This window comes from Hevea brasiliensis, chromosome 9 (genome assembly GCF_030052815.1).
Source record: "Hevea brasiliensis isolate MT/VB/25A 57/8 chromosome 9, ASM3005281v1, whole genome shotgun sequence".
In the NCBI taxonomy this organism is placed as follows: Eukaryota; Viridiplantae; Streptophyta; class Magnoliopsida; order Malpighiales; family Euphorbiaceae; genus Hevea; species Hevea brasiliensis.
In genome coordinates, this window is record NC_079501.1 from 28,619,610 (window position 1) to 28,644,242 (window position 24,633).

The 24,633-nt window shown below is 39.0% G+C and overlaps 2 protein-coding genes across 2 annotated transcripts in view; one reads left to right on the plus strand and one right to left on the minus strand.

Moving 5' to 3' along the window:
- Positions 1-6,204, plus strand: part of LOC110654785 (uncharacterized) — a 59,669-nt gene extending 53,465 nt beyond the window's left edge. The window contains exon 11 of the transcript XR_009151363.1: positions 6,192-6,204. The gene's annotated coding sequence lies outside the window, so the exon portion shown is untranslated. The remainder of the gene's footprint in view (positions 1-6,191) is intronic.
- A 14,392-nt stretch (positions 6,205-20,596) lies between these two features.
- LOC110654760 (putative RING-H2 finger protein ATL21C) lies at positions 20,597-21,415 on the minus strand. The gene has a single exon (XM_021810864.1). It carries the CDS (start codon positions 21,413-21,415, stop codon positions 20,597-20,599), a length of 819 nt encoding a protein of 272 aa, XP_021666556.1.
- Between the last annotated feature and the right edge of the window lie 3,218 nt (positions 21,416-24,633).

Consider the following 24,633-nt stretch of genomic DNA (forward strand, 5'->3'; position numbering starts at 1 on the left):
CCCTTTCTCTCTGCATTAGATTTTGGAGGTCTCTCCTCGTGGGGGCAACGTCACAGTTAAATTTGTACTGTTTTAGAAAGGCCTCGGCCAAATCTTTCTAGGAGCGTAGTTTGCTCCTGTCTAACTGAATACACCATCTCAGGGCTGCCCTGGAGGGACTCTCGTGGAAGAAGTGGACCAGGAGTCTATCATCTTCTGTCAGGGCGGACATCTTAGCAATGTAAGTAGCTAGGTAAATGTGAGGGTCTGAGTTTCCTGTGTATTTGTCGAAGTCCGGAACCTTGAACTTGGGTGGTACTACCACATCTGGTACCAGTCTCAGCGACGATACATCTACTGAACCATACATATTTAGTCCCTTTATTGCTCTTAATCTCTCTTCTAGAGCAGATAACTTCTCATTCTCTCTTATTTTACTTTCTCCTCCTACTGCATGAGCTATTCCCTCAGTTGGGAAATAAGGGGCAGGGTGAACCGAAGGGATCGGGATTGAAGGGTGTGGCTCGATATTTGAGACAGCCGGGTAGTAGGGGAAGGGTAGGTCATTATTCAGGGGAGTCGGATTGACAGTGATTGTCAGATCCGGAATAGGTGGTTGAAAAGTAAAAGAGGTTGAAGCTTGGTGAGAATCAACCGTTGTAGGAGGTGGGGGAGGTAGTGGCAAGTTTGGCTCTGATGCAGGTTTATTTTGGGATATTTCCCTCATAAGTTTCATGAGCTCTGAGACTTGGTCTCTTAATTCAGAAACTTGTCCCTGTAGGTTCTGGACTTGTTCCTGGTCTTCTATTAGCTTCTTCGTTCGTGATCTTGTTAAGTACACTCATCTTGGTTGAACTGCTTTTTTGGTCAGGTTTGCTTTGCTTGAAGCAATGTTGATTTCCTATGTGAGAGAAAAAAGGTCTTTTAATGAATTTTGAATTTTGTTAAAATCTAAAGGTCCTGATTTGGACAAAGAATACAGTGGCATCTAAAAGCCAGGAATGAGATTTGCAGAAGGATAATTGCATTAATTTTATCATGGCATCGTTCGATAGTCTGACGGTGAATGACTGGATTGAATGCGTGTCTATGATACTTGTCCATATGGCACATTCAACTTTTTGCATAACCCTAATGAGAATAGTTCCTACGGGAGTCATACTATTCATTCACAATTTTGCTAAACAATGGGCCAAAGTTATTTCATTAATCGAATAGTTCATACATAGCACTCTTTACATTAGCCTAGGCTCAAGGAGACTCTTTATAATGTAATGACATCTTTTGAGATACTCATAAAGCCTTTCTTCTTATCTGGCAGGGTCGAATATCCTCAGGGCATACTCGGATTCTAGCAAGAGCTCTTGTTTCCCCTGTGCTATCATTCTCTCCAGCTGGTCAACATTTTCTCTTAGCTCTTGATGGAGAGTAGCTTATCTTTCTTTTTCCTTTCTTTCTTTAGCACATTCTTTCAAAATATCATTGATAAGCTGTGCTTGCTCCTTCAGTTCGAGCTTCTTCTTTTTACCCTCTTGTTTATACTCTTCCATAAATATCTCTTGACACTTCATTTTTTCTTGCAATTCGTTACTCCGAACTCCTGCTTCCTTTATTGCGTCTTGGAGAGAGATCTTTTCTCTTTCCCATTGCATTTCCTACTCCTCAAACCCTACTTTTTCAGTCCTGAGCCTTTTTACCTCTCTTTTGAGGACCTGCTATTGGTCCTCCAACTGCCTTACTCGTTCTTATAATTGTTGGTTCTCGATATCTGCCTTTTATAGAGAGTCGACCAAACGAGCATTAGCTTCTTCTGAAAGGAAGTTCCGATGGGGGATGTTACCTTCGAGTTCCGTTGGCTCGGTAGCTGGGTGTCCTTGATCCCTGCTGGCCCTCCATTTAAGATAATCTTCCGTGGCACCCGGACCTTTAGGTGATCTCTCCTTCATAGTGATGCTCTCCTAGGATTTGCGGCCTACTTTTAATTCCTCCTCACTACTGTGCTCATGGTAGAAGCGACCTTGATGGTATTCTTCAATACTGAGTGTGGACTGAGTTGAGCCGAACTGCCTCATTACCAATGTTGGGACATAACTCGTATATTCGGTTACTCCGATTAAAGATACTGAACAATGAAATAGGTAGACCTGAAGCCTATAATTTCCTCCAGCAATAGTTGTGACTGTTGAAGCTTAGAATCCGCTCTTGCCACTGCAGCTCGTCCTTTGGGCGGATTACTAATTTGGTCATTTTCTCAATAAGAGGCTGGTCTGGGTACCAAGTTAACCCCTTTCTCTCTATAGGGCACATGTGACTGATGATCCAGAGGTGCAACAATTGAGAACAACACTTAATGGATCCCTTGCCTTGTTGTCTACAGTAAGTAAGAGTCAACAGAGTCTCTGCCAGGATTGCCGATATTGGGTTGACCTTCTACTTTTCTATTGCCTAGAATATCTCTGTGACACTGTAGGTTATAATTCCCAAAGGCTCGAGGAATAAGATCAGGCCATAGATCCCCAAAGTTAGTGCTAATGAAGCTTGATCCCATTATTCATCTCGGATGTACAGGTCCAACTGCTTCTTGAGGTAGGTCCAATACCACCCGTGTGTGTTCCCTTTAATAGTTTCTCTTGCCTTTGCTTCTTCCGGGGGAATCCCCAACATATGTGTGAACCGTTTCTAGGTCTGCCTACGCTCGAGGTGTAAGTAGATCCGATTCTGTGCCACATAAGGAATTTCTAGCAGCGCCTGATATTCTTCCATAGTGGGGGTCGTATTGATGTCGTTGAAGGAGAACACCCCATACCTGGGATCCCAAATTGACGGCATGGCCTTTAGTGCCGGAACTTGGATTTTGACCCGTATCAAGGTTGCAATCCTTCCGTATTTTTCCTCAAACTTTGCCTTGACGTGATCGGGAAGCGACCTCCAACTACTAGATAGACCCTCGAGACCAGCCATTTTCACCTCGATTTTATTTAGGTCTAATGGAGGTAACAGGCTAGTATCTGCCCTGGTGACATCACTTTGCGGGGGCATTGAACTATGAGGGGGTCCGGACCATGGTTTAGCATTTTGTTCTGGTCTAGGAACTTTTTCCATCGACTAACTCGAGGATGCCATGTCAAAATTGATGATTATTCTTTTACAGACCTTGATTCTGTGATGCCTGTGAAGAAAACTTGTTAGCAGGATAAATTCAGGCAATTTTGAATTATATTGTTGGTGGGGTGATACCTACACATTTATCAAAGTCGAAAAATATGCAGATCCTCTTAACGGTATGATTCAAAATTGCCCTTAAAAATAGAATATGAGAAAACACAAACAGAGTAGGGTGAGAGCAAGTATGCCCCTTTTGTCCTAAAATAGGGAAAAATTCTAGTACCGGGTAAGTGCTATCTAATCGAGTAGTTCTATCTTATGAGGTAGATTGCTACTGCTTCTAGCTATTTTGATAGTTTAGCTCAAGGTCTAATTTTCTAAAACCCACAGGTTCCCAAATTGCCCCTACTGTAAACAGTAGAGCCCCATTCCATCACCATGATGCTAGCGGGAGAGCTTCACGGGTATCACAGTAAATAGAACGAGTTTCAATCTGAGCAGAAGCCTTCACAGATACTAACGGGGTAAAACCCACGGATACTAACGGGGTAAAACCCACGGGTACCATTACATGACTCCCTCTTACTCTCTTAAAGGGTGAGAAAGCCTGGGTATAGAGCTGAAGTATGTGTGAGGACATTGTGTCAGTACTCAGTGTGTGAAGGGACATATTTACCTCTTCCCTTCATGGGGGATTTTTGACAAAAGTTGCTGTGGGAAATAAGACAAGCAAAAATGGTTAGAATAATAACATATCGAGATTTCGAATTTTGCAAATTAAACCACCCCCCAATTACGAATTCAATTTATATGAGCGTATAACTAAATATATTTTTAGACCTCTAAATCAGGGTAAAAAAAAAAAAAGTCCCCAGTGGAGTCGCCAAGCTAACGCAAGGTATTTTGCGGTCGGCTGGACGAAAGCTCTTCACCGAAGTGGGAAAGAGTGAGGAGTTGCCACTTTAATTTTGAGGGAAATTAAAGAAAACCATTCATGAAAATAAATTTAAAAGAAACCATTTCGGATAAGAACTCTCCTCCGATCTCCCTGTTTTAATTTAAGCGAGAATCAGGTAAGAACTCTCCCCCGATCTCTTTTGGTTTAAAATTTGATGAAGAATCTCAGATAAGAACTCTCCTCCGATCTCCGCATTTTTATTTGAATGAGGATCGGTTAAGAACTCTCCCTCGACCTCTTAAAATATTTGGTTTAAGGTTTTTAATGAAGGATCTCGGATAAGAACTCTTCTCCGATCTCTATGTTTTGTTTGAATGAGGATCGGGTAAGAACTTTCCCTCGACCTCTAAAAATATTTGGTTTAAGGTTTTTAATGAAGGATCTTGGATAAGAACTCTCCTCCAATCTCTGTGTTTTTGTTTGAATGAGGATCGGGTAAGAGCTCTCCCCCCGACCTCTTAAAATATTTGGTTTAAGGTTTTTAATGAAGGATCTTGGATAAGAACTCTCCTCCGATCTCCGTGTTTTTGTTTGAATGAGGATCGGGTAAGAACTCTCCCCCGACCTCTTAAAATATTTGGTTTAAGACTGAGTCTTTCACCGATCTCGTATATGACTACCTTGTCTGAACTCTTTGGCTAGCTACATCCAATCTCTCTCGGTTACTAATCTGAGGTCCAACCTTATTTCGGTTCGGTTCCCGCTTTATTATGCTATTTCCTACACTTGCTTAATAGCCCGACCTCATGACTTTTTTCCTGATTCCCTATTCATTCTTTGATTATTTTACTTATTTCAAAAGACCCTATCATGTTAGGATATTGTTACCAACACTTCGCAAAATTACCTAGAAGCTACTTGTAACCAGAACACCTATATTCGAAGGGAATAAAAAATTAAGAACAAATAAATAACGTGAACTGGAGAATAGAAAGAGTAAACTCAAGAGAGTAATTATTGGCCTAAAGGATCCGCATGGAGATTTTTAGTATAACTAAACTTAATGAGAATTTTGAGAATAAAAGCAGATAACGTAAAACGAGAGCGTTCGGAAAGGTGACAGTCTAGATACTTACTTGTGTGAGGTCGAAGTTATCGAACTGACTTCGAAGATCACAAATATTGTTGCGTTGAAGGCTGATGGTTCCGGGACCAATGCTTACTTTGAGATTGCGAGAACCAGGCTGAAATGCAGTTAAGTCGAAGCTATGGCTACCTGGTCAGAGTGGGGTCAAGCTAAGAGAAGAATATGTAAGTGATAGGGTAATGAAGACAAGACTGAACAGAAATGGTATAGCAGAGTGATGAACAAACTAAAAATGAAGGATTTCAGGGTTCGAAAACTCTCTATCAATGGAGATACTCGAGAAAACTAGTTTCTGAAGTTTCTCAATTTTCATGCAAGATTAGAATGGCAAAGCAGCAAGGCTGAATTAGATTTCAGAGCCTTTCCATTATACTCACCATCACCTTTTTTTGTCCGTCCCCTCTACAGTATTGCATGCAGGTATTTATAGGGAATGGGTGCTGCCAATGAAGGGTCAAGATCTCCCTTTGGGGAGACGGAAGGTTTGGATTTAAAGGGACATAATCTGAGGTTTGAAAATTAAAGGGAATCAAAACGGACGGCTGGGATCCTACCCAGAATATCCGTCCTTTCTCTTCTCAATCCAACGGCTCAAGATCCTGCCTTATGAGATGGATCTGAGGGCTGGGAATAAAAGGCACCGGACCTGTCATCTGTTTTTGATCCAAGGGCTCCGAGTTCGTCCTTGCAAATATAATCAACGGTGGGGATTGTGATGTACGGGACTGTCATAACTATTTTTGGCGTCTGTCAGCAATGTGGGCGATTCTGCAAATGAAGCGTGCGGTGAAGATTTGATCACGCCTGCAATGCTTTAACTACCTCGGCTCTGATTGTGTGGAGAGTTATTGGATGTTATCTTATCCTCTTCGTGCATTCCGATCTCTTATTTCTTTCGATCTCTTATGACCCTTTTTCGATCTCTCATATCAGGCTCTTCTCCTGATCTTTCCCATTCTAGAACCTTCCTTTCTATCCGAGCTGCCTAAGTCAAAGCATTTAATTCTTCAGTTACGGATGCATCCGCTTCGGTTTCCGCAAGTAATAAATGATCAGACCCCCTATATATATGCCTCAGCGGGGAATTTCTCCCACATTCCATTTCTCCTCTTCCCATTTTTCACTTCTCCTATCCAAGTTTCTCTGGTAATAATTCTGGCCATGGTGACCACTTTTGATCTTTTTCCAATTGTTCTCTTTGTTCCTTGACTGAAAATTTATGATCCCGATGATCAGAGAATCATGAGAATCACATCTGATGACAGTGAGAGAATCGGACTAATTTACCAATCCAGATCGAAAATGTCGATCGTGCCGATCTCGAATTGTTCTACCGATATGATCGGTGAACTGATTTTGGGCGAGAGGATGACTAATTTCCCTCTAAATATCGGTGATTGGCTTTTGAAGTTCATTTGACTCCTCACCACATCGGGCACCTTGACTGCAGCTTGGTTCTGGTCGATGACATCGACGATAACTCCTCTCATCATCATGAGAGTCATAGTCACTCCATTTGAGCTGCACATCTATCCGATGCCTATGGCTGGCTTTCTGATCAAATACATCTTTTGATTCAGCCACAAGACTAGGCTTTGACATAGGTCCCTACTAGGTAGGATGTAATGCCGATCTTTAGAGATCGCCCAAATGATGTAATCTATTTTTTAAAGGTTCTTAATGATGTAATCCGATCTCTTGAGATCGCCCAAATGATGTAATATGACCTTTTGGAAATGAAATGAAATTTTATTTGACAGTTGTCATTTAATTGTTGCATTGGTTATTTTCTGATCTCTGATGTGCATATCCGATCTGGTTCCTAACTAAATCACCCTTAGCCGATCTGTAACTCTGAACATCCACCTTAATCCGACGATCTTAGCCAGCCGATCTCCTTTTATTTTATTTATGGTGTTTTCTGGAATCTTCCTGCGATGTGTCAGGGAAGCGGGTGGATTCCGCTAAATGATGCGTTGCTTGGGACACTGTGAGCATTGAATGCTCAGACGGGTATAAATAGGGGAAGGGTCAGTCAGTTGCTCCCTTATGTCATTTTCAGCACTTTGTGAGTGATTCCAAAATTCTCTCGTTTCTTCAAGTTTTTCTGACGCCGATCACATTCCGGTAAGGGTTTTGATCTTTCCCTTAGTCAAACATCTTTCATTTCTTTGAAAATGAGCAGCACCGAGGGTCAGAGAGCGGCGAGCCCTCCTTTCGTCCATACCTCATGGTCATCGGATGAAGTCGAGGTGATTAGGTCGAGTGGGCACCCTGAGCCTCCTACGACCTCTGTTTCAGCCCGTGGTCAAGCGGCACAATCAAGACGAACACATTCCTCTGGGAGAGAAAATTTTCCCGTGGATGAGTTGCCGTCGATCCTCCAAGAAACCGATCTGCAGTCGATCAGTCAAGAGTACAACCTTCGGACCGACTCATACGAGCTTATCAGATGCCATGGCTATCTCCGAGCCGATCACTTCTTTGAAGAAGATGATGCGATCATGATATATGAAGAGCAATTAAAAGCCGGGCTCCGGTTTCCTCTTGACAACTTCTTCAAGGACGTTTTGAAGTTCCACCACGTATGTATAGCCCAAGTACATCCAAACTCATGGCGAATTCTGGTGGCTTTCAGAGGCTTATGCCAAGCCAAGAAGCTCGAGCCTATAGCAAAGGTTTTTGCCGAGCTGCATAGACTTACTCGTCGAAAGGACGACGAGTATTGGTTCTTCCAAGCCAAACTGCACTGTGGGCTTTTTACTGATCTCCCCTCTTCACTGAAAAATTGGAAGAATCACTTCTTTATGTTGAGGAGCAAGATTTCGAACGGTTTTGAGGGTTTTCCACGTAGCTGGCAGCATTTGGGCCCATTAATTCCCAAGAAGATCACCCTGAGTAGGGACGAGGGTGCCATGGTAATGGAATTAAAGGATCAGGTGGCCACTCAAAAGTATTTGTGCCTATATGCTGTTATGGCAAAACTGAGATGGTGGCTGATGCGGATGATCGCCAATGAAAACTATGAACTGTAGCTCTCTGACCTCGGACCCGGGATCGGTATAACCTAAATCTTTAGTCTCCCAGTTTAGGTAATCTCACTAACTGTTTTTCTGTGCAGAAATGGCTGGAGGCGAAGGCGCAAAGGAGAGCCGCAAGCGAAAAAGAGAAGTCTCCCAGAAGGTACGAGAAATGAAGATCGTCGTGGCATCACAGACGCCAGGGCAGGATTTGGGAGAAGTGCCGGGAGACTCTTTCCGACCTTCGAGGCAACTAGTCTCAGAAGTAGAAGTAGCTCATTCTCCTCGACAAGAAGAGACACCACCTCCACCTGTTCCTTCTAGTGTGGAAGGTGGGCCTTCCCAACCTACTGTGAGGACCCTATCTCGAGGTGCCCAGGTCCTTATTCATTTCTTAGAGAAGAATCAATCAGTTCAGGAGAATCCGGGCTTGGCCAAGGTTCTGGGAGCTTCCATCTGCCTCCAGGAGGATTGGAACAGGTTGGTCCCGAGTAGCATTGACGATCTCCTGGCCCAGACGATGAGTTTGAGTGTAGAGAGCCTAGTGAACTAGCATATAATCAGGGAAAAGGCTCGTCTTCTGAGGCAAGAAATTCTAAAAGTGGTCCAGGACGCAGCTTCTGCCCAAGCCCAACTTTCATCCACCCATGACTAAATTGCTGAAATCGAAGGTCGGATGAAATCCTATGAGGATAAGTTGGCCGATCAGGCTCGTGAACTTGGGAAGCTCGGGCGCTCCGAACTGCTGACGTTGTTCGCCTTACCGAAGAGATTAGAGCGAAAGAAGAAAAGGCTGTGACGAGGGAAGCTGGTGCCTATGTGAATGCCCACAGTGATCTTCTGGTTGAGCTTAAGAGGCGTTACCCCGGGGAAGACTTTTCGTGGATGGTGGATCTGGCTCCTCAAGACGAAGAGGAGAGTGAGGAGGAAACCGAGAGAGAGAGAGAGAGACTGAGCGAAATGTCAATGTACCTGAAGAACAGGTTGGGGGTGACCGTCCAGCCGAATGACATGTAACCTTTATTTTGATATGAAATGAAATCCCTTTTGTTCAATTCCTTGATGAGATCGGAAAGTATCCAAATTGTATGAGTGCTTGATTGTTTGAACGTATTAGGACATCAAACTTAACAGCGATTATTAATCTAGGTATAAGAGGTCGAAAGAACATTGTAACCATGAGATCAGCCTAAGCCGAGACCAAACACCGGATAAAACTTTAGATCATTAAAATTGAAAACTTGATTTGAACACTTAAGATCGGAAATACCATTAAGTCAGACTGAAACCTTAACTTTATTAAACTATTTTCCATAATATTTATAAAGGAGAGATCGGAAATGAGACTGGATGGCATGGGGACCTGATATTGGCGTGATCTCCTTTGTTGAGAGATCGGAAAGCATTTGACTAGATGCGGAATCGATTTATTTCCTAATCAAGTTACTTATAACTGAAGAATATCAGTTAGGGGTCGATTTTCAAAATTCATTGACTTCAGTGATCGGCCAAAATATGGTGTCGACACCTGCGCAGCTTGGTTGTGCACTTTCACGGAAGACTTCAAAGCATGCAGGAACTTGCACAGGCAACTTGCACAGCTTGTGCAACCTCACAAGAAGCCTCTGGAAACTGTCAGAATTGCACAAGATCTTGCACAACTTGTGCACATCTTTATAAATGAGCTGGAAAGGAGATTCTCCCATGTGAATTGTTACCTCAGACACACACCATTTTAGGGCTTTTGTTAGAGAATATAAATAGACATTTTTTACCTCACTTGGAGGAGCAGAAAGGGAGGAAGGAAGACACAGAAAAGGAAGGAGAAGGAAGCAACAGCTGAAATTCTTCTATTTCTTGGCCAGATTTGGAAACTTCTTCTTTTCTTCACCATTTTCTACATTTCTTTTACTGAGTTTCTTAGTTCTTAGTTTATTTTCATAATTTATTTCCCTTTTTGCTTAGAATCCTTTGTATTAAATGTGGATAGTGAGCAGTTTTTCTAAGATTCTAGAGTTTGGGTAGGTAATATTTAAGATATTTTGTGGATTTTAATTGGGTAATCCACATTTTAGGATTTTTATGAGGTTTCATCCATTTCTTGTGTAATTAATGACATGCTTAGTGTAGGATCCCATTAAGTATTATTCATAATCCTTGGTTGAAGCACCGAAAGGAGAAAACCTTGAAATAGATAATCAAGAAATTGGACTTAATTAACTTAGATCTAGAAATAAACTAAGGATTAAGGGGATTAACAGATTGATTAAGGAACCTAATGGGTTTTAGTTAATTTCAACTTCACGAAAGTAGGATTAAGTTAATTAGAACACTCTTTATCTCACTCGAAAGGGTATTCTAAGGAATTAAGAATTAATCTCCTTGAAACTCATAAGTTCCATGTGTTTGGATAACCAATTTAAAATTCCAAAATAGCTTGAATATGAACCCCTAAACTTTGAAGTCACTTTATTATTATTGTTGATTACTAGTTAATTTTAGTTGATTAATACTTTAATTCTAGCCTTATTTCATTTATTGAGTCAATTTCCAACAATTTTTGTTAAAATTTCTATTTAGATTATTTCTGAGTTGAATTTTCTATTACACCACTTAATTCCCAATCTCTTCCTTTAATTACTTTTTAGTTTCAATTTAGCTAAAATTAGTTAATTGTATATCAAAAATTCAATCATTAACACAACTCTTCAAGAGAACGATATCTTATCTATACTACTTGTGCGACCCGTGCATTTGCGATTGGGCCACATTAGTAATTTAAGTGGAAGTGAAGCTCGAGAAACAAAATGGGTGACTGCATGGGATTGAGGAACTTGCTTATGGAAGAATTTAAGTTGACATCAATTCTTCTGGTACTCATCTTGAAAGATGACTGAAACCATTGAGCATTGAGAATATAGATGATGCATTTTCTTGGTTTTGGGTTATATATAGGTTTCGATTTCACAAAGGATTCAAATCGTATCTCCTTTTCTTTTATTACAAGTGGATATTACCATTGGTTTCACAATCCATATCGAATTTGGAGTTTCTGATGTATCTTGGTAATTAATGATTCTTGATTTGGTAAACATTACTTGTAATCTCTTTTTTTTTTTTCAAAGATAACCTTCAGTAAGCCTTAAGTGGGCATATCTGAGTATATAAAATTGAATTCAGTAAAGGATTGTACAAGAAATTAGGATCCCATAACACTAAAGCTGCTAAACTATTAGCTGTAACATTACACAACCTTGGAACATAATTAAAATAAACTGTTTCAAAATTTGTAGCAAAACAAAGGATGTTTTGAGTAACCTATTGTATATTGGAAGTTGCGGGATTTCCTTATAGACTATTAATTGGAATCTAGGAGTCTCCTTTAATAAAAACTTTTGTGAAGCCTTTTTTCTGAGCTAATAGGACATCTTCTTTGCACGCAAGGCTCTCAAGAATCAGCGGGTCTATTATTGCCAGAATTCTTTTGCAAGTCGAACCACATGGGTTCCCTTCATGATCTCTAGCAATAACTGCTATTGCTCCACACTTTTTGCTACTGTTAACTGTAACATCAAAATTGATTTTAATAAATCCTGATTGGTGGGTGGGGGGGGGGGGGGTGAGGGCAGGGGCGGGGAGGGATGAAAACCTTGGACTTTTGCACTTCCATAGGAAGAGAAAAGTCTCAGATGAGGTTGCACCACCATAAAATCTTCATAATAGTTTAGTGCCATGTTAATAACCTCTTGAAATTGGATGTACTGGTTATTAAAAACTAACTTGTTTTGGCTTTTCCCATCAAACCATAACAATACTACAAACATGCTCAAGAGAGTCTGATCAGCACTATGAGACGCAAGAAAGGAGGATATTTCCTCCCAAATATCCATTATACTGATTCCCCGCCATTCAGAAGATCACATTCAGAAAAACGAATGCACCTAGATCTTGATGATTTTTGGACATTCAAAAAATAAGTGCCTTGTTGTCTTAATATTTCCACAAAAGTGACATTCTTTTGGGATTGAGCGGATTCTTTTATTCAGTCTCTCTTTTGTGGGAATGCATTCTTGAAGGACTCTCCATAGTAAAATTGATAGTGCTCTAAATTTGCAACTTCCAAACCTTTTTCCAGAACCTTGCTACACCTTTAGTGGATGAGGCCTCTGAACTATTAGTGTTATCATTCCCATTGAATCTTATCATCCTTTTAGCAATGTAGTAGCCTGATTTCACTGTACACTCCCTATGATGCATGAAATGCCATATTATTTTATCAGGTCTGCACATGAAAGGAATTGGAATTGGAATTGCATAAATATTCAACACTTCCTCATGATGGAAATTTTCACGAAGTTTTTGAAGGTCCCATGAATCTCCATTCTGAGAGAATAGTTGAGCCACCCAATTAACATCCACAGAATGGTTTTCCTTGACCCTTGGCCTATTAGGAAAAGATTTAGGAATTTAGGCTTCCTCTTTGCATAACACTAATCTGCCATTTTTTTTTCCCTGTTTTAACACTTGTCTTCCCCAATTAATACTATGCCATCCCTAAGAAGGGTTGCTTCCAAGGTTAGCATCCATGAAAGAGCAAAAAGGAAAATACCTCCCTTTGAAGATCTGAGCCAATAGAGAATTTAAATTTGTCAAAATACACCAATCTTGTTTGGCTAAAAGGGCCATATTAAAGGCTTTAATATCTCTAAATCCCAAACCACCATTTACTTTTGGTTCACATAGGTTCCTCCATGACACCCAATGAAGTTTACACTCATTAGCTTTTTGTCCCCACCAGAATTGGGCCATGATGCTATTAACAGTGTGGTAAGTGGACTTTGGGAGTCGAAAACATGCCATTGCAAACACAGGCATTGTAGTAGCAACTGCCTTCAATAATACTTCCTTCCCCCCCAGTTGATAATAGGTTCCCTTTCCACCTAGAAACCTTATGACTGATTCTATCCTTTATGTGTGTTAGCATAATTACAACAATTAGCATAATTACAGTAATTAGCATGATTATAGGAGATTTGTATAGCATAATTACAGCAATTAGCATGATTATAGGAGATTTGTGTAGCATAATTACAACAATTATTATTCTTGTCTAAATTAGGTCATATTCTCATGTATAAATAGATGTAATATCTCTGTAAATAAGACACAGACAAACACACAGTCTTTTCCTTTATTACTTGTATTCTTTCTTCTAATATGGTATCAGAGCCGTAAAGCTTTTATATCTAGTTTCTGGGGTCTCTCTTCTCTCTCTACAACCTGTTCTGGTTCATTCTTTCATTCCTGTTATTATACCATTTTTTTTTTGTCATCTTGTTATCAATGGAGAAATCTGATATTTCAAAACCTAGTGCAACAGTTCTGACTAGTTCCAACTATAATCTTTGGGTTCAAGGAATGACAAGTTTTTGGATAGGTCGCAAGCTTTGGTGTATTGTTACCGGAGATATCACTACGCTGACAAGAGAGAACGATGAAACTGATGCAAAATTTGTTGACCGTCTTGAGGATTAGGATAGTAAAAATCATCAGATCATCACTGTTACTCTACTATTGCAACCCTTTATAAGCCTCGTTCTTATATTGAGGCAAGTACTGACCCTCTTTGACAGCAAGCTATGACTGACGAACTTCAGGCTTTAGAGAAAACTCATACTTGGGATTTAGTTGATCTTCCACCAAACAAGACCCCTATTAGTTGCAAATGGATTTACAAAATCAAGACCCGTTCTGATGGAACTATTGAACGCTACAACGCTCGCTTAGTAGCCAAAGGGTACACTCAAGAGTATGGTATCGACTATGAAGAAACTTTTGCTCCAGTGGCCCGATTAACATCTATTCGCAGTCTCTTAGCTATTGATACAGTTCGTAAATGGAAACTTTTCCAGATGGATGTTAAAAATGTTTTTCTTCATGGTGATTTAACAAAAGAGGTTTATATGCATCCTCCTCTTGGTTATCATTCTCCTCATAAGGTTTGCAAACTTTGGTGAGCCTTATATGGATTAAAATAAGCTCCCAGGGCTTGGTTTGCCAAATTTAGTTCCACTCTTGCTCAACTTGGTTTTCTCTCTAGTCCATATGATTCTGCATTATTCACTCATGAACCGAGCGGTGGTATTGTTCTTCTGTTGCTTTATGTTGATGATATGATAATAACAGGAGATGATTCATCTAGTATTCAGAGTTACAACATTATCTCAATCAACATTTTAAAATGAAAGACCTGGGTTCTCTCAGCCATTTTTTGGGTCTTGAAGTTTCTCAAAATTCTAATGGCTATTATCTATCTCAAGCCAAGTATGCATCCGACTTACTTTCTCGAGCAGGCATCACTGATAGCAAAACAATATCAACCCCATTGGAGCTCAATTGCAAACTTATGCCTCTTGATGGCACTCCTCTTGATGATCCTACTTTATATCGACAGCTTGTCAGGAGTCTTGTTTATCTCACAGCTACTCGACCTAATATTTCATATGCTGTTCATCTGGTCAGCCAGTTTATGTCTGTTCCTCGCTCAACTCATTTCTCTCCAGTACTTCGAATCCTTCATTATATCAAAGGCACTCTTTTTCATGGTTTGCACTTCTCCGCTACCTCCTCCCTAGTATTATCTGGCTACTCTGATCTTTGATTGGTGGTGATCGGCGGATCGTCGCTCTACAACTGGTTATTGTTTCTTCTTGGGTAATTCTCTTATCTCTTGGCATAGCAAAAAGCAAACTGTTGTTGCACGTTCTAGCACATAATCTGAATATCGTGCTCTTGTTTATGCTACATCTGAGTTACTTTGGTTATGGTGGTTATTAACTGATTTGGGTGTTACTCATTCTTCTGCCACAATGCTTCATTGTGATAATAGAAGTGCCATACAGATTTCTCATAATGATGCATTTCATGAGCGTACCAAACACATCGAAATTGATTGTCATTTTATACGTCATCATGTTGCTCATGGCACCATATGTTTGATTCCTGTCTCCTCTGTCAGCCAAACCGCTGATATCTTCACCAAAACGCATCCTACCGCTCGCTTTCAGGATCTCTTAAGCAAACTCAAGTTGGCACCTGTGCTACCACCTTGAATTTGAGGGGGGTGTTAGCATAATTACAGCAATTAGCATGATTATAGCAATTAGCATGATTATAGGAGATTTGTGTAGCATAATTACAGCAATTATTGTTCTTGTCTAAATTAGCTCATATTCTCATGTATAAATAGATGTAATATCTCTGTAAATAAGACATAGACAAATACACAATCATTTCCTTCATTACTTGTATTCTTTCTTCTAACAATGTGCATGAAGATATCTTTTTTGGATTTAGGGAACTTCATAGGTAAACCGAGAATTTTGTCTTGACTCCTAGTATTATTGATCCGTAGCATCACGGAGATGGAAGAGCGAATTGTCCGTGGTGTGTTGTCACTGAACACCAGCGAAGATTTACTATAATTAACATTCTGTCCACTATAATAGGAATACTCCTGGAGAATTAGCTTTACCATCTCTGCATTGTGAGCAATAGCTCTAGTGAAGACAATTGAATCATCTGCAAATAAAAGGTGGGTAATGCTTAGTCCTCTTTTAGCAATAGATAACCCTCTCGGATGTGCGAAATCTATGTGAAAGCCCTCTTGCACATAAAAGATAAAGGTAGGGAGAAAAAGGATCACTTAGTTGTAGTTCTTTAGATGGTCTGACCGTTTAGTTGGATTGAATAGGTAATAGACGATACACACTCCATTATCCAATTTATCCAGGAAGTCTCAAAGCCAAAACATTGCATCATGTGTCTAAGGTATCCCCACTCCGCACTATCATATGCTTTATTGATGTCCAACTTCACAGCCATACCATAATTCCTGCCCTCCTTTTTGTTCTTCAGATAATGCATGACTTCATAACAAACCAGAATATTATCTGAAATGAGGCGACCCTTGATAAATGCATTTTGTTATGAGCTTATCAATTTATCCATGAAAGGTTGCAATCTTCTAATAAGGATCTTTGAGATTATCTTGTAAATAACATTGCATAGATCAATTGGTCTAAGATCCTTCATTGTGGTTATTTGTTTGACTTTCAGAATTAAACAGAGGATAGTATGGTTTATCCCCTTAAGCATCCTGCCATTTCAAAAAAATTCAAGCACTGCTTCACAGGTCTCTTCCCCTATAATTGACCAATATTGTTAAAAGAATTGCCCTGTCAAACCATCCTCTCCCGGGGCTTTTGATGGATGAATGGAAAAAGTTGCTTGCTTGATCTCTTATGCAGTGCATGGCCCTGTTAGGAAGTTATTCATCTATTATGTAACTCTTAGTGAAAAGCCCCTTGTGAAGTATTTAAAATTGCAAGGGCCAATAGATGTATAGATTCTCAAAAAATAGTCAACTGCCACTCTAGAGATGTTATCAAAAGAATAGTGCCAATTCCCATTACTATCTTAAATGATTGAAATTTGGTTTCTCCTGCATCGTTTACACATTTAGCGTGAAAATACGCAGTGTTTCTATCACCTAACTTCAGCCAACACTATCTAGCCTTCTGTTCCTAGAATTTTTCTTCCCTTCCAACTTCCAAGGTCAACTGTTTTTCTATCGTTCGAATTTCCTCTCCATTCCAACTCCCCACATGTTTACAGTTTTCTAATTGAGCCTCCAGTTGCCTAATTTTAACTTGTGAATTATCGTTATTATTGTGACTCCATTCAACTAAAGCATGACGACACCTTTTGAGCTTACTAAAAACTGAGAATAATTTATGCCCCCTTACTGGTGTATGCTAAGCATCTGTAATCACTCTTTGACCGCTTCATTTCCTACCCATCTTCCATAAAAAAGAAACCTTCTTTTAGCTCTTGCAACATTCAGATCAACATTTAGGAGAAGGGGTCGATGATCTGAGCCCATATCCTCTAAGTGGAATATAGCACCATTTGGATACAAAAAGAGACAATTTGGAGAGACCATACCTCTGTCCAGTCTTTCCTTAATATACTGTTGGTCATGCCTTCTATTACACCATGTCATTTGAGGCCCCTTAAAACCCAAATCCAACAAGTTCAATTCATTTATTAATTGGCGGAATGGATGAATTTTTGATCGAAAGTTACACCTTCCTTCCTCTTTTTCATGAGCCCCTAGGAAAGAATTGAAGTCCCCAATCATCAACACTTCCTGCTTCAGATTACACTTATAGATTATTATTGCATCAAATTGACTAAAGCGAATGTCATCAACACTGCTAAAGTAAACAAAAAGTGCATCCCATTTAGCATTAATACGATGATCATGGTACAAAGATGGAGGAAAAACTCCTCCTCATAGAGCACAATCAAATCACAGTGCTCTTTCTAGGGTACACATAGTCCCCCCACCAGGCCCTTAGGCCCAATACATTGCATATCAAAAAACCCACACCCATTCATCTTTTCCCTAATAGCTGTAGACTTATTTTTAGTCTCCATAAGGAAAACTATATCTAAGGAATGTGATTTACACATACCTTTTAAATAGTGGAAAGTTAGGGGTTCCCACACCCTGACAGTTCCGGCTAATGAGTCTCATTTTTCTATTTGGACCATTTTTGGCTGGCTACCACCACCAATTCAGAAGTTTGATCAGAGTTGCAAGTCTTCTTATTACCTAGGGCATCACCATTCTTTTCCCTTCCTCTTTTTCCAGTCTCCTCCAAACCCACACTAGCATTGCTATCTCTTGTTATCTCATGAATGACTATTCCTGTCGCACCACTATTTTGACCCCTTGCTAGTCTTTTCCACTTCTTCTTTGGTTGTTGCTTTTCTAGTTCACTTTGTGATTGCTCATCCTCGTCTTCCTCCTTGTTTGATAAAGGTTGTTATAATTTTTTGGTAGGCTTTGCATTGGGATAGAGAAGCTCTTTCGTTACTTGGACTAGCTCATCAAACAGTACAAAGCTTGTGGGCTCAATTCTGGTCTTTGTAATAGGTACTCAACCACACCATTGAGCCTAAACTTTTTTCCTCACATTCTAGCCTTTCTTCTTAGGTAGTAGATCAGCCTCCTTCTATTGGGTTAAAGGGTTTGTTTCAGGCTGGCTAGGATTTTTTTGTGGTTTGGCCTATAGCACGAGTGGGCTCTGTGGACCTACTTTCGGCCCAGAACAATAAGGAAAGCCTGGTTTTGTGTCTCCCTCGGGGCAGGGCATATCAGTTTTCTTAAGAGGGCTCAATTCATCTTCTTGGCTTGAGAACCCTTTCACTAAGAGAAAACAACAGATGTGCTGCAGCTGTCTGAAATTAAGGCACCAAATATGGGAATTGTTTAGAAAAAATGCTCTGTATCTGCCCCTTCTATTTCCATGGTAGAAAGATATTCTTTGAACATTGTGGGGATTTGGTGAGAGGGAAACAGCTAGGTTGGGTCTTATCATGCAGATCTTAGGATAGGCTCTGGAATCAAGCATTAGATAAGTTAATCTCCACTTCCGGTAAAAACTTCCCCTTCCCTTTCCCTATAGAGATACTATAAGGAGTAATAGCGGTTTCCTATGTTTTTAATGGCTGTTTTTGAGCAATCCCTGGAAAACTCTGCTTCCCTCTAATGTCTGTCTCACTATGGAACCCAGAACCACTAGTGTTATCCGTCGGTAGCATGATTGGTTCCTCCAGATGCTTGGCTGGGTGCTGTAAGCCTGGTGGTTGGGTTTGCAGTTTTGGTGGTTCAGATTGTAACATAGTCCCTTGGTTTAGCTAGTTGGATGGATTGTAATTGGTCTCTTTTCTGGTTAAGTTTGGAGCTTTAAGCCGGAAGCCATACAGTTTCTTGGTTTGTGTAGTCTGAGTTTCATCTGTTTGAGGCTGAGAAAAGCATTCCCTACTGAAGTGTCCCTATCTGCCACCGGTGTAGCAAAGATCCGGCAGCTTCTCATACTTTAGACTAACCCATTGTGTCTCTCCATTTTGCTTTTTGTTTTGAAAACCTGGCAGTAATGCTGCAGTAATGGGGACTTCCGTTCTAATTTGTAAAAATATGGGATAACCCAACCCATCTTGTGCAAGATCTACCTCCATGAATTTCCCTACTAAATTTTTGATCATCCGTGCATTCTCAGCATTAATTTTGTTAGGTGGCAGTCTGTGTGCTTGAATCCAAAATGGTGAATAATTAAAATCAATTTCTTCAAATGTCTTATCTGGAGGCCAAGATTGGATGGAAAGAAACTGGTTATAGACACACCATGGCCTATTATCAAAAATAAATTAGGCATCAACCTCATGGTCAAAGGTGAACAGAAAAATGTTCGCCTTCCTTGAATTTACTTGGAAGCTTCTTCTTGTACTCCATGACTTAGTTAGTGAAGCCCTTAATACCGCTGTGTTAAAAATTCTTCGTGAAAATAACTTACCCACCAAAATACGATTCTGCATCGTGGATTCATTTTGCGAGGTTTCTGTTAGTTGGAGAATTTTTTCTTGGCAACTCAAATTAATTGCCTTAGTAATTATAGCATCAACTTCTGGCTCAAAATCAGACATAATAGTAAAGGCAATTGGAATGGTGGGTGAAGATCGTAGCGTGTTTGGGGTAGTGGTTGATGGACTGTTTAGTGGAAATCAATGGTATAGCCAAGAGCTAGGTTGAGAGAAAACATTAAGAGAGGGCTTGACCCAGAGACCTCAGTACTTGTAATCTAATCAGACAGACAAGTTTGGGCTTATATATATATATATATAAATAAATGATTGATAAGAAAATATTTTGTAAATATATATTAATTAAAAATATTAAAAATTAATTTAAATTTAATATTTTAATTAAAATATTAACATAATAAAATATTTTAAAATTTTTTTTAATAACATGTAAAGTGATATTTTTAAAAAATATAGTTTTTAACCTCTAAAATGTCAAATGGGCCCTAAATTTGCAGCAATTACATTTAAAAAAAAAATTGCAATTACATTTACAAAACTTTTTTTTCTTGTAAGGTGGCTAGATTTCTTGTAGGCTTGAAAATAAAATCACGAGTTATATCTTTTTCTCAGATTAAGGGCAAAAAAGTAGAAATTCTTGTAATGTGGACTGTTGAGGATGGTCAGAGAATCATCCTGTTTCTATATTATACATGCTCAATCTTCATTAATTAGCATAAACATTAAACAATCTCATAAATTCTGGGTCAAAATGATCAAACAGATTGGCTATGTCACTCACACCATCATTCAATACAATTAAGGATAAAGAAAAGCAACTTCATTATTAAAAAAATGCAGACTTTTAACAGAATAGAATATTGAATCCTATAACCCCTTCAAACTGGCCATTGCTAGGTAACTGATTTGATGAATATAATCTAATTTCCAGACTAGAATTGAAAACTGTGGCAGAAAACAAAAAGTGACCTCCGAAAACAGTACAATCATCAGCATTCAATCCTCAAGTTCCCGTCGACAAGTGGGGCACGAATTCCGAGCCTTCAACCAGCGAGAGATGCATCGTTCATGAAATATATGAGAGCACGGCATCTTCGTGAGTGGGAATCTGGCTCTAGATAATTCCTCTAAACAAATCGCACAGTCACCGCCCTCCTTCTCAGCGAAAAACCTCCACTTCCTCAACTTGTTCAACACGGAACTCGATGCACTTCTGGGAATCACTTCTTGGCTCACTTCGTCCATTATCATCGTCAAATCAATGGGATTTGCATCAAGCAAGTCTTCATGGATAATATTTACGTCGGCCACCACAGGAAACCCCAAGAAAGGGTACCTATTGGCCAAAAAGATGAGGAAGTTTGCAATGCGATAAGTCAAGAATTCGCGTAATTGGTAGTCAAAAACGAAGCAAGAAAACAGGTCATCAAGATGGCTTCGGCAGAGTGGCAGATCAAGTAGGCGAAGAGGTTGAATCTGGAAGGGAAAAAAGGAGGTTGGAGTAGTTGGATAGGCCTCCATCTCGATCAGTTCTCCTGCAAGGTTTCTGAGCAATTTTCGGTAATTGAAGTGGAAGCGAAGCTCGAGAAACAAAATGGGAGGCTGCGTGGGATTGAGGAACTTGCTTATAGAAGAATTTAGGTTGACTTCAATTCTTCTAGCACTCATCTTGAAAGCGGACTGAAACCACTGAGTATTGTGTGAGGAATTTTCTTGGTTTTGGATTATATATATAGGTGTAGTTAGTGTTCTTTCCCTGTCGGTGGAGATTACACCGTTAGTTTCATAACCCATGTGGGATTTGGAGTTTCCCATGTATCTTAGTAATTAATGATTCTTGATTTGTTTATTTATTTAGACAATGGAACATAAGATTTGGGTAAACATTATTTCTAATTATCTAATCGGACGGATAAGAGTTGGTCTGTATATAAGGAAAGTGAGTTCCTAAAAGGAAAGAATTTATCAACTCCATACCAACTGAATCTGATATAAAATTAAACACAGCATAAGAAATATTAGTGAGAGAAAATAATTGATAAACACAAATCAAATAAATCATTCCATAAATGAGGATTCGATTCTCAAGTACATATATGGTTCATAAAACTTTTCCAACAAATATAACGAACAATGTAATGACAGTACAATAAATAATTTCATTGATACATAAAGAATTAAAGAATAATAAATATAAAACTGACTCCAAATTTTATATGTGCATTTTATATATAATTTATTCTAATTAATATGTGTATTTTATTTAATGCATTTTACTTTTCATGATAAATCAGGCTTAAATATAAATTTTTTTATTAAGTTTTTACTAAATTTTTGAAAAACCCATTAATGAGTTCAGATTTTAATTGAAGAGAAATAAAAAAAAAAACTCAATGTAAAAATATACATGGTTCTACAATTTTATTCTTTTAAAAAAATAAAAGAAAAAACAATTTTATGAAAATTTGTGAATAACTTGTGTATTTTACTTTTTTATTTTCACAGAATTTGTAATATGAAGAGTTTATTTAAATTATTTAATTTATATGTTCTTAAATTATATATCATGTATTTTGATTCACATGATGATATAAAAGGCTAATAAACCGACCTAGCTAAGCTCACCCATCCGAATTTAGAACCGAATAAATCTCGTCCATTCGAGTGCAAAACCGGGCAGAGCTCGCCTTCCGATCTCAAAACCCAACACCTAAAAGGACCGAGCTAGGAGATCTCTGGTAACGTTCCCGACCTGTTTTAAAATATCGGACAAATCAGAGAGATCAGTACTCTCTTCGAGTTTGAACCAAACAAAGACCATGCCACTAATCATGCTTAATTTCTAGCATAATCTAAGGATGATTATCATTACAACTTAAATAGAGAATTAGCGAAGATCTAGCCAACATTTCATCCCAATTACCATATAAACAAGGTAAAGTTTTAGAAACAGATATGCAAACAAAACACTCGCTTCTATCATACTGAATGCTCGATTCATAATCCTATTACTAATTTGAGCGTTCCTGACCTGTTTTAAAATATCGGACAAATCGGAAAAAAAACCACCGGCTGTTTTTTCCTCCACTTCACAAGCTTATGTATTTTACAAATGATCACAAATCAAAATTATTAACTTATATAAGTTAAAATCTATCTTTGAATATCATAGCCTTTTTCTGAAGAATGAAATAAATGATTTTCTTATTAAAACTTTGTTTGTGGTTTTCTCTGGAAAATATTTGATTTCATTCATAACAGTTTCATAGCTGACACAAGTTCAAACTCTGGAAAGACGCCTTTAGAAATCTTAGGTGACATGGATGCTTTGCCAATAGTAATAAACCCACAACCAAATGTAGCAGCCGATGCAACCCAGCCAGTTGACCTCTTCGATCCCGATTCTATGGTAAAAAAAAATCAAGGAAATGGAAGCTATGTTGGAATTATTAAATAGAGAATACAAGCAAAATATTAAGGGCAACACCCCTGATACACCTATGATAATACCACCACCTCCACATTCCGAAACCACCATACCATCTGGTAAGCCAGTTAGAGAAGTAAAATCTAGAAACAGCAAGGGTAAGGCAAAGAGAGTAACTGATGGAATGAGCAAAGAAGTACATCAGGTTAGATGACGAAAGAATAGCCTTAAAAGAGGAAAGGCATGCGGGTAAAGTTCAGAAAGGAGAGATGAAAAAAGACGCAGTGATCGGCGAGCTTATGTTTCAGACTTTGGAACCTCTCGATGAGATTGGTATATCTTATACATGCTGTTGACAAACTCCAGAGCCTAGGTATTAATGTGGATACAAAAGAGTGTCCAGGAAATCAAATGGCCATAGAAGATGAAACCAAAAATTACAAATCAAAGAGACAAAAAGAAGTACTGCCATTTTCACGATGATCACAGACATACCACAGATGAATGTCGATAGCTAAAGGATGAAATCAAAAGACTCATTCGATAAGGAAATCTCAAAAGGTTTGCTAGAATAGAAGGAAGATAGGATAAATCAAAAGACAAGCGCCAAGAAAAGCACGACATAGAAAAGCCCATTGAAGTCATCAATCTCATAGTAGGAGGACCAGGAGGGCATAAAAGTAATAGTAAAAGGGTAGCTGAGACTCTCAACTTGGAAAATGTATTTTTCATCGACACAGAATCCATTTCCAAGGACTTGATCATTTTTTAGCCAAAAGACTAAGAAAATGTTAAAAGACTTTATTTTGATTCTTTGGTGATTAATATTTTGTTGAACAGGTACATGGTATGAAGAGTTCTCATTGACATAGGTAATTCAATCAAACTAATCACGTTGGAAGTTTACGAGAAGCTAGGATTGAGGAAAGCAAATCTCACCAAAGTAATGTTCCCTTTGGTCAGACTAGGAGACAAGACCGTGCCAATAGCTAAAACCACAAATTTAACAGTAATCTTGGGTGATGAAGTCCACAGGTGTATAGTATATGCGGAGTTCGTAGTAGTGGACATCACACTTTTCTATAATGCCATCATTGGACGACCAATTTTAAATGGTAATAACATCTTGATTAACATAGATTGTTTGTGATTGAAACTTTCAACACCAGGTGGAATAGCCATGGTAAGAGGGAGCTAGAAATTAGCCTAAGAATGCTACAACTGATCTACAAAAGTAGCGAGCAAGGTCATACTACCAATCGATCTCCTGAAAAAACCAGAAAGTAGTATCTCTCTAGATTTAGGAGATTACATAAAAGAGGTCAATCTCCAAATGGGAAAAAAGATTAGGATCGATACCGCGTTACAAGGTCCGAACAAGGATGACCTCATTAAAACGCTTGCCAAGAGATCATCCACCTTTGCTTGGAGTTTAAAAGAAGTGCTAGGAGTAGATCTAACAATCATGGTTTACAGCCTTAATGTAGATCCAAACACCAAACCAGTACAATAAAAGAAAAAGAAAATTATGGCAGATAGGCAGTAAATCATTGCAGAGGATGTCCAAAAGCTATTAAAAGCGAGTCTCATAAGGGAGGTCAAATAC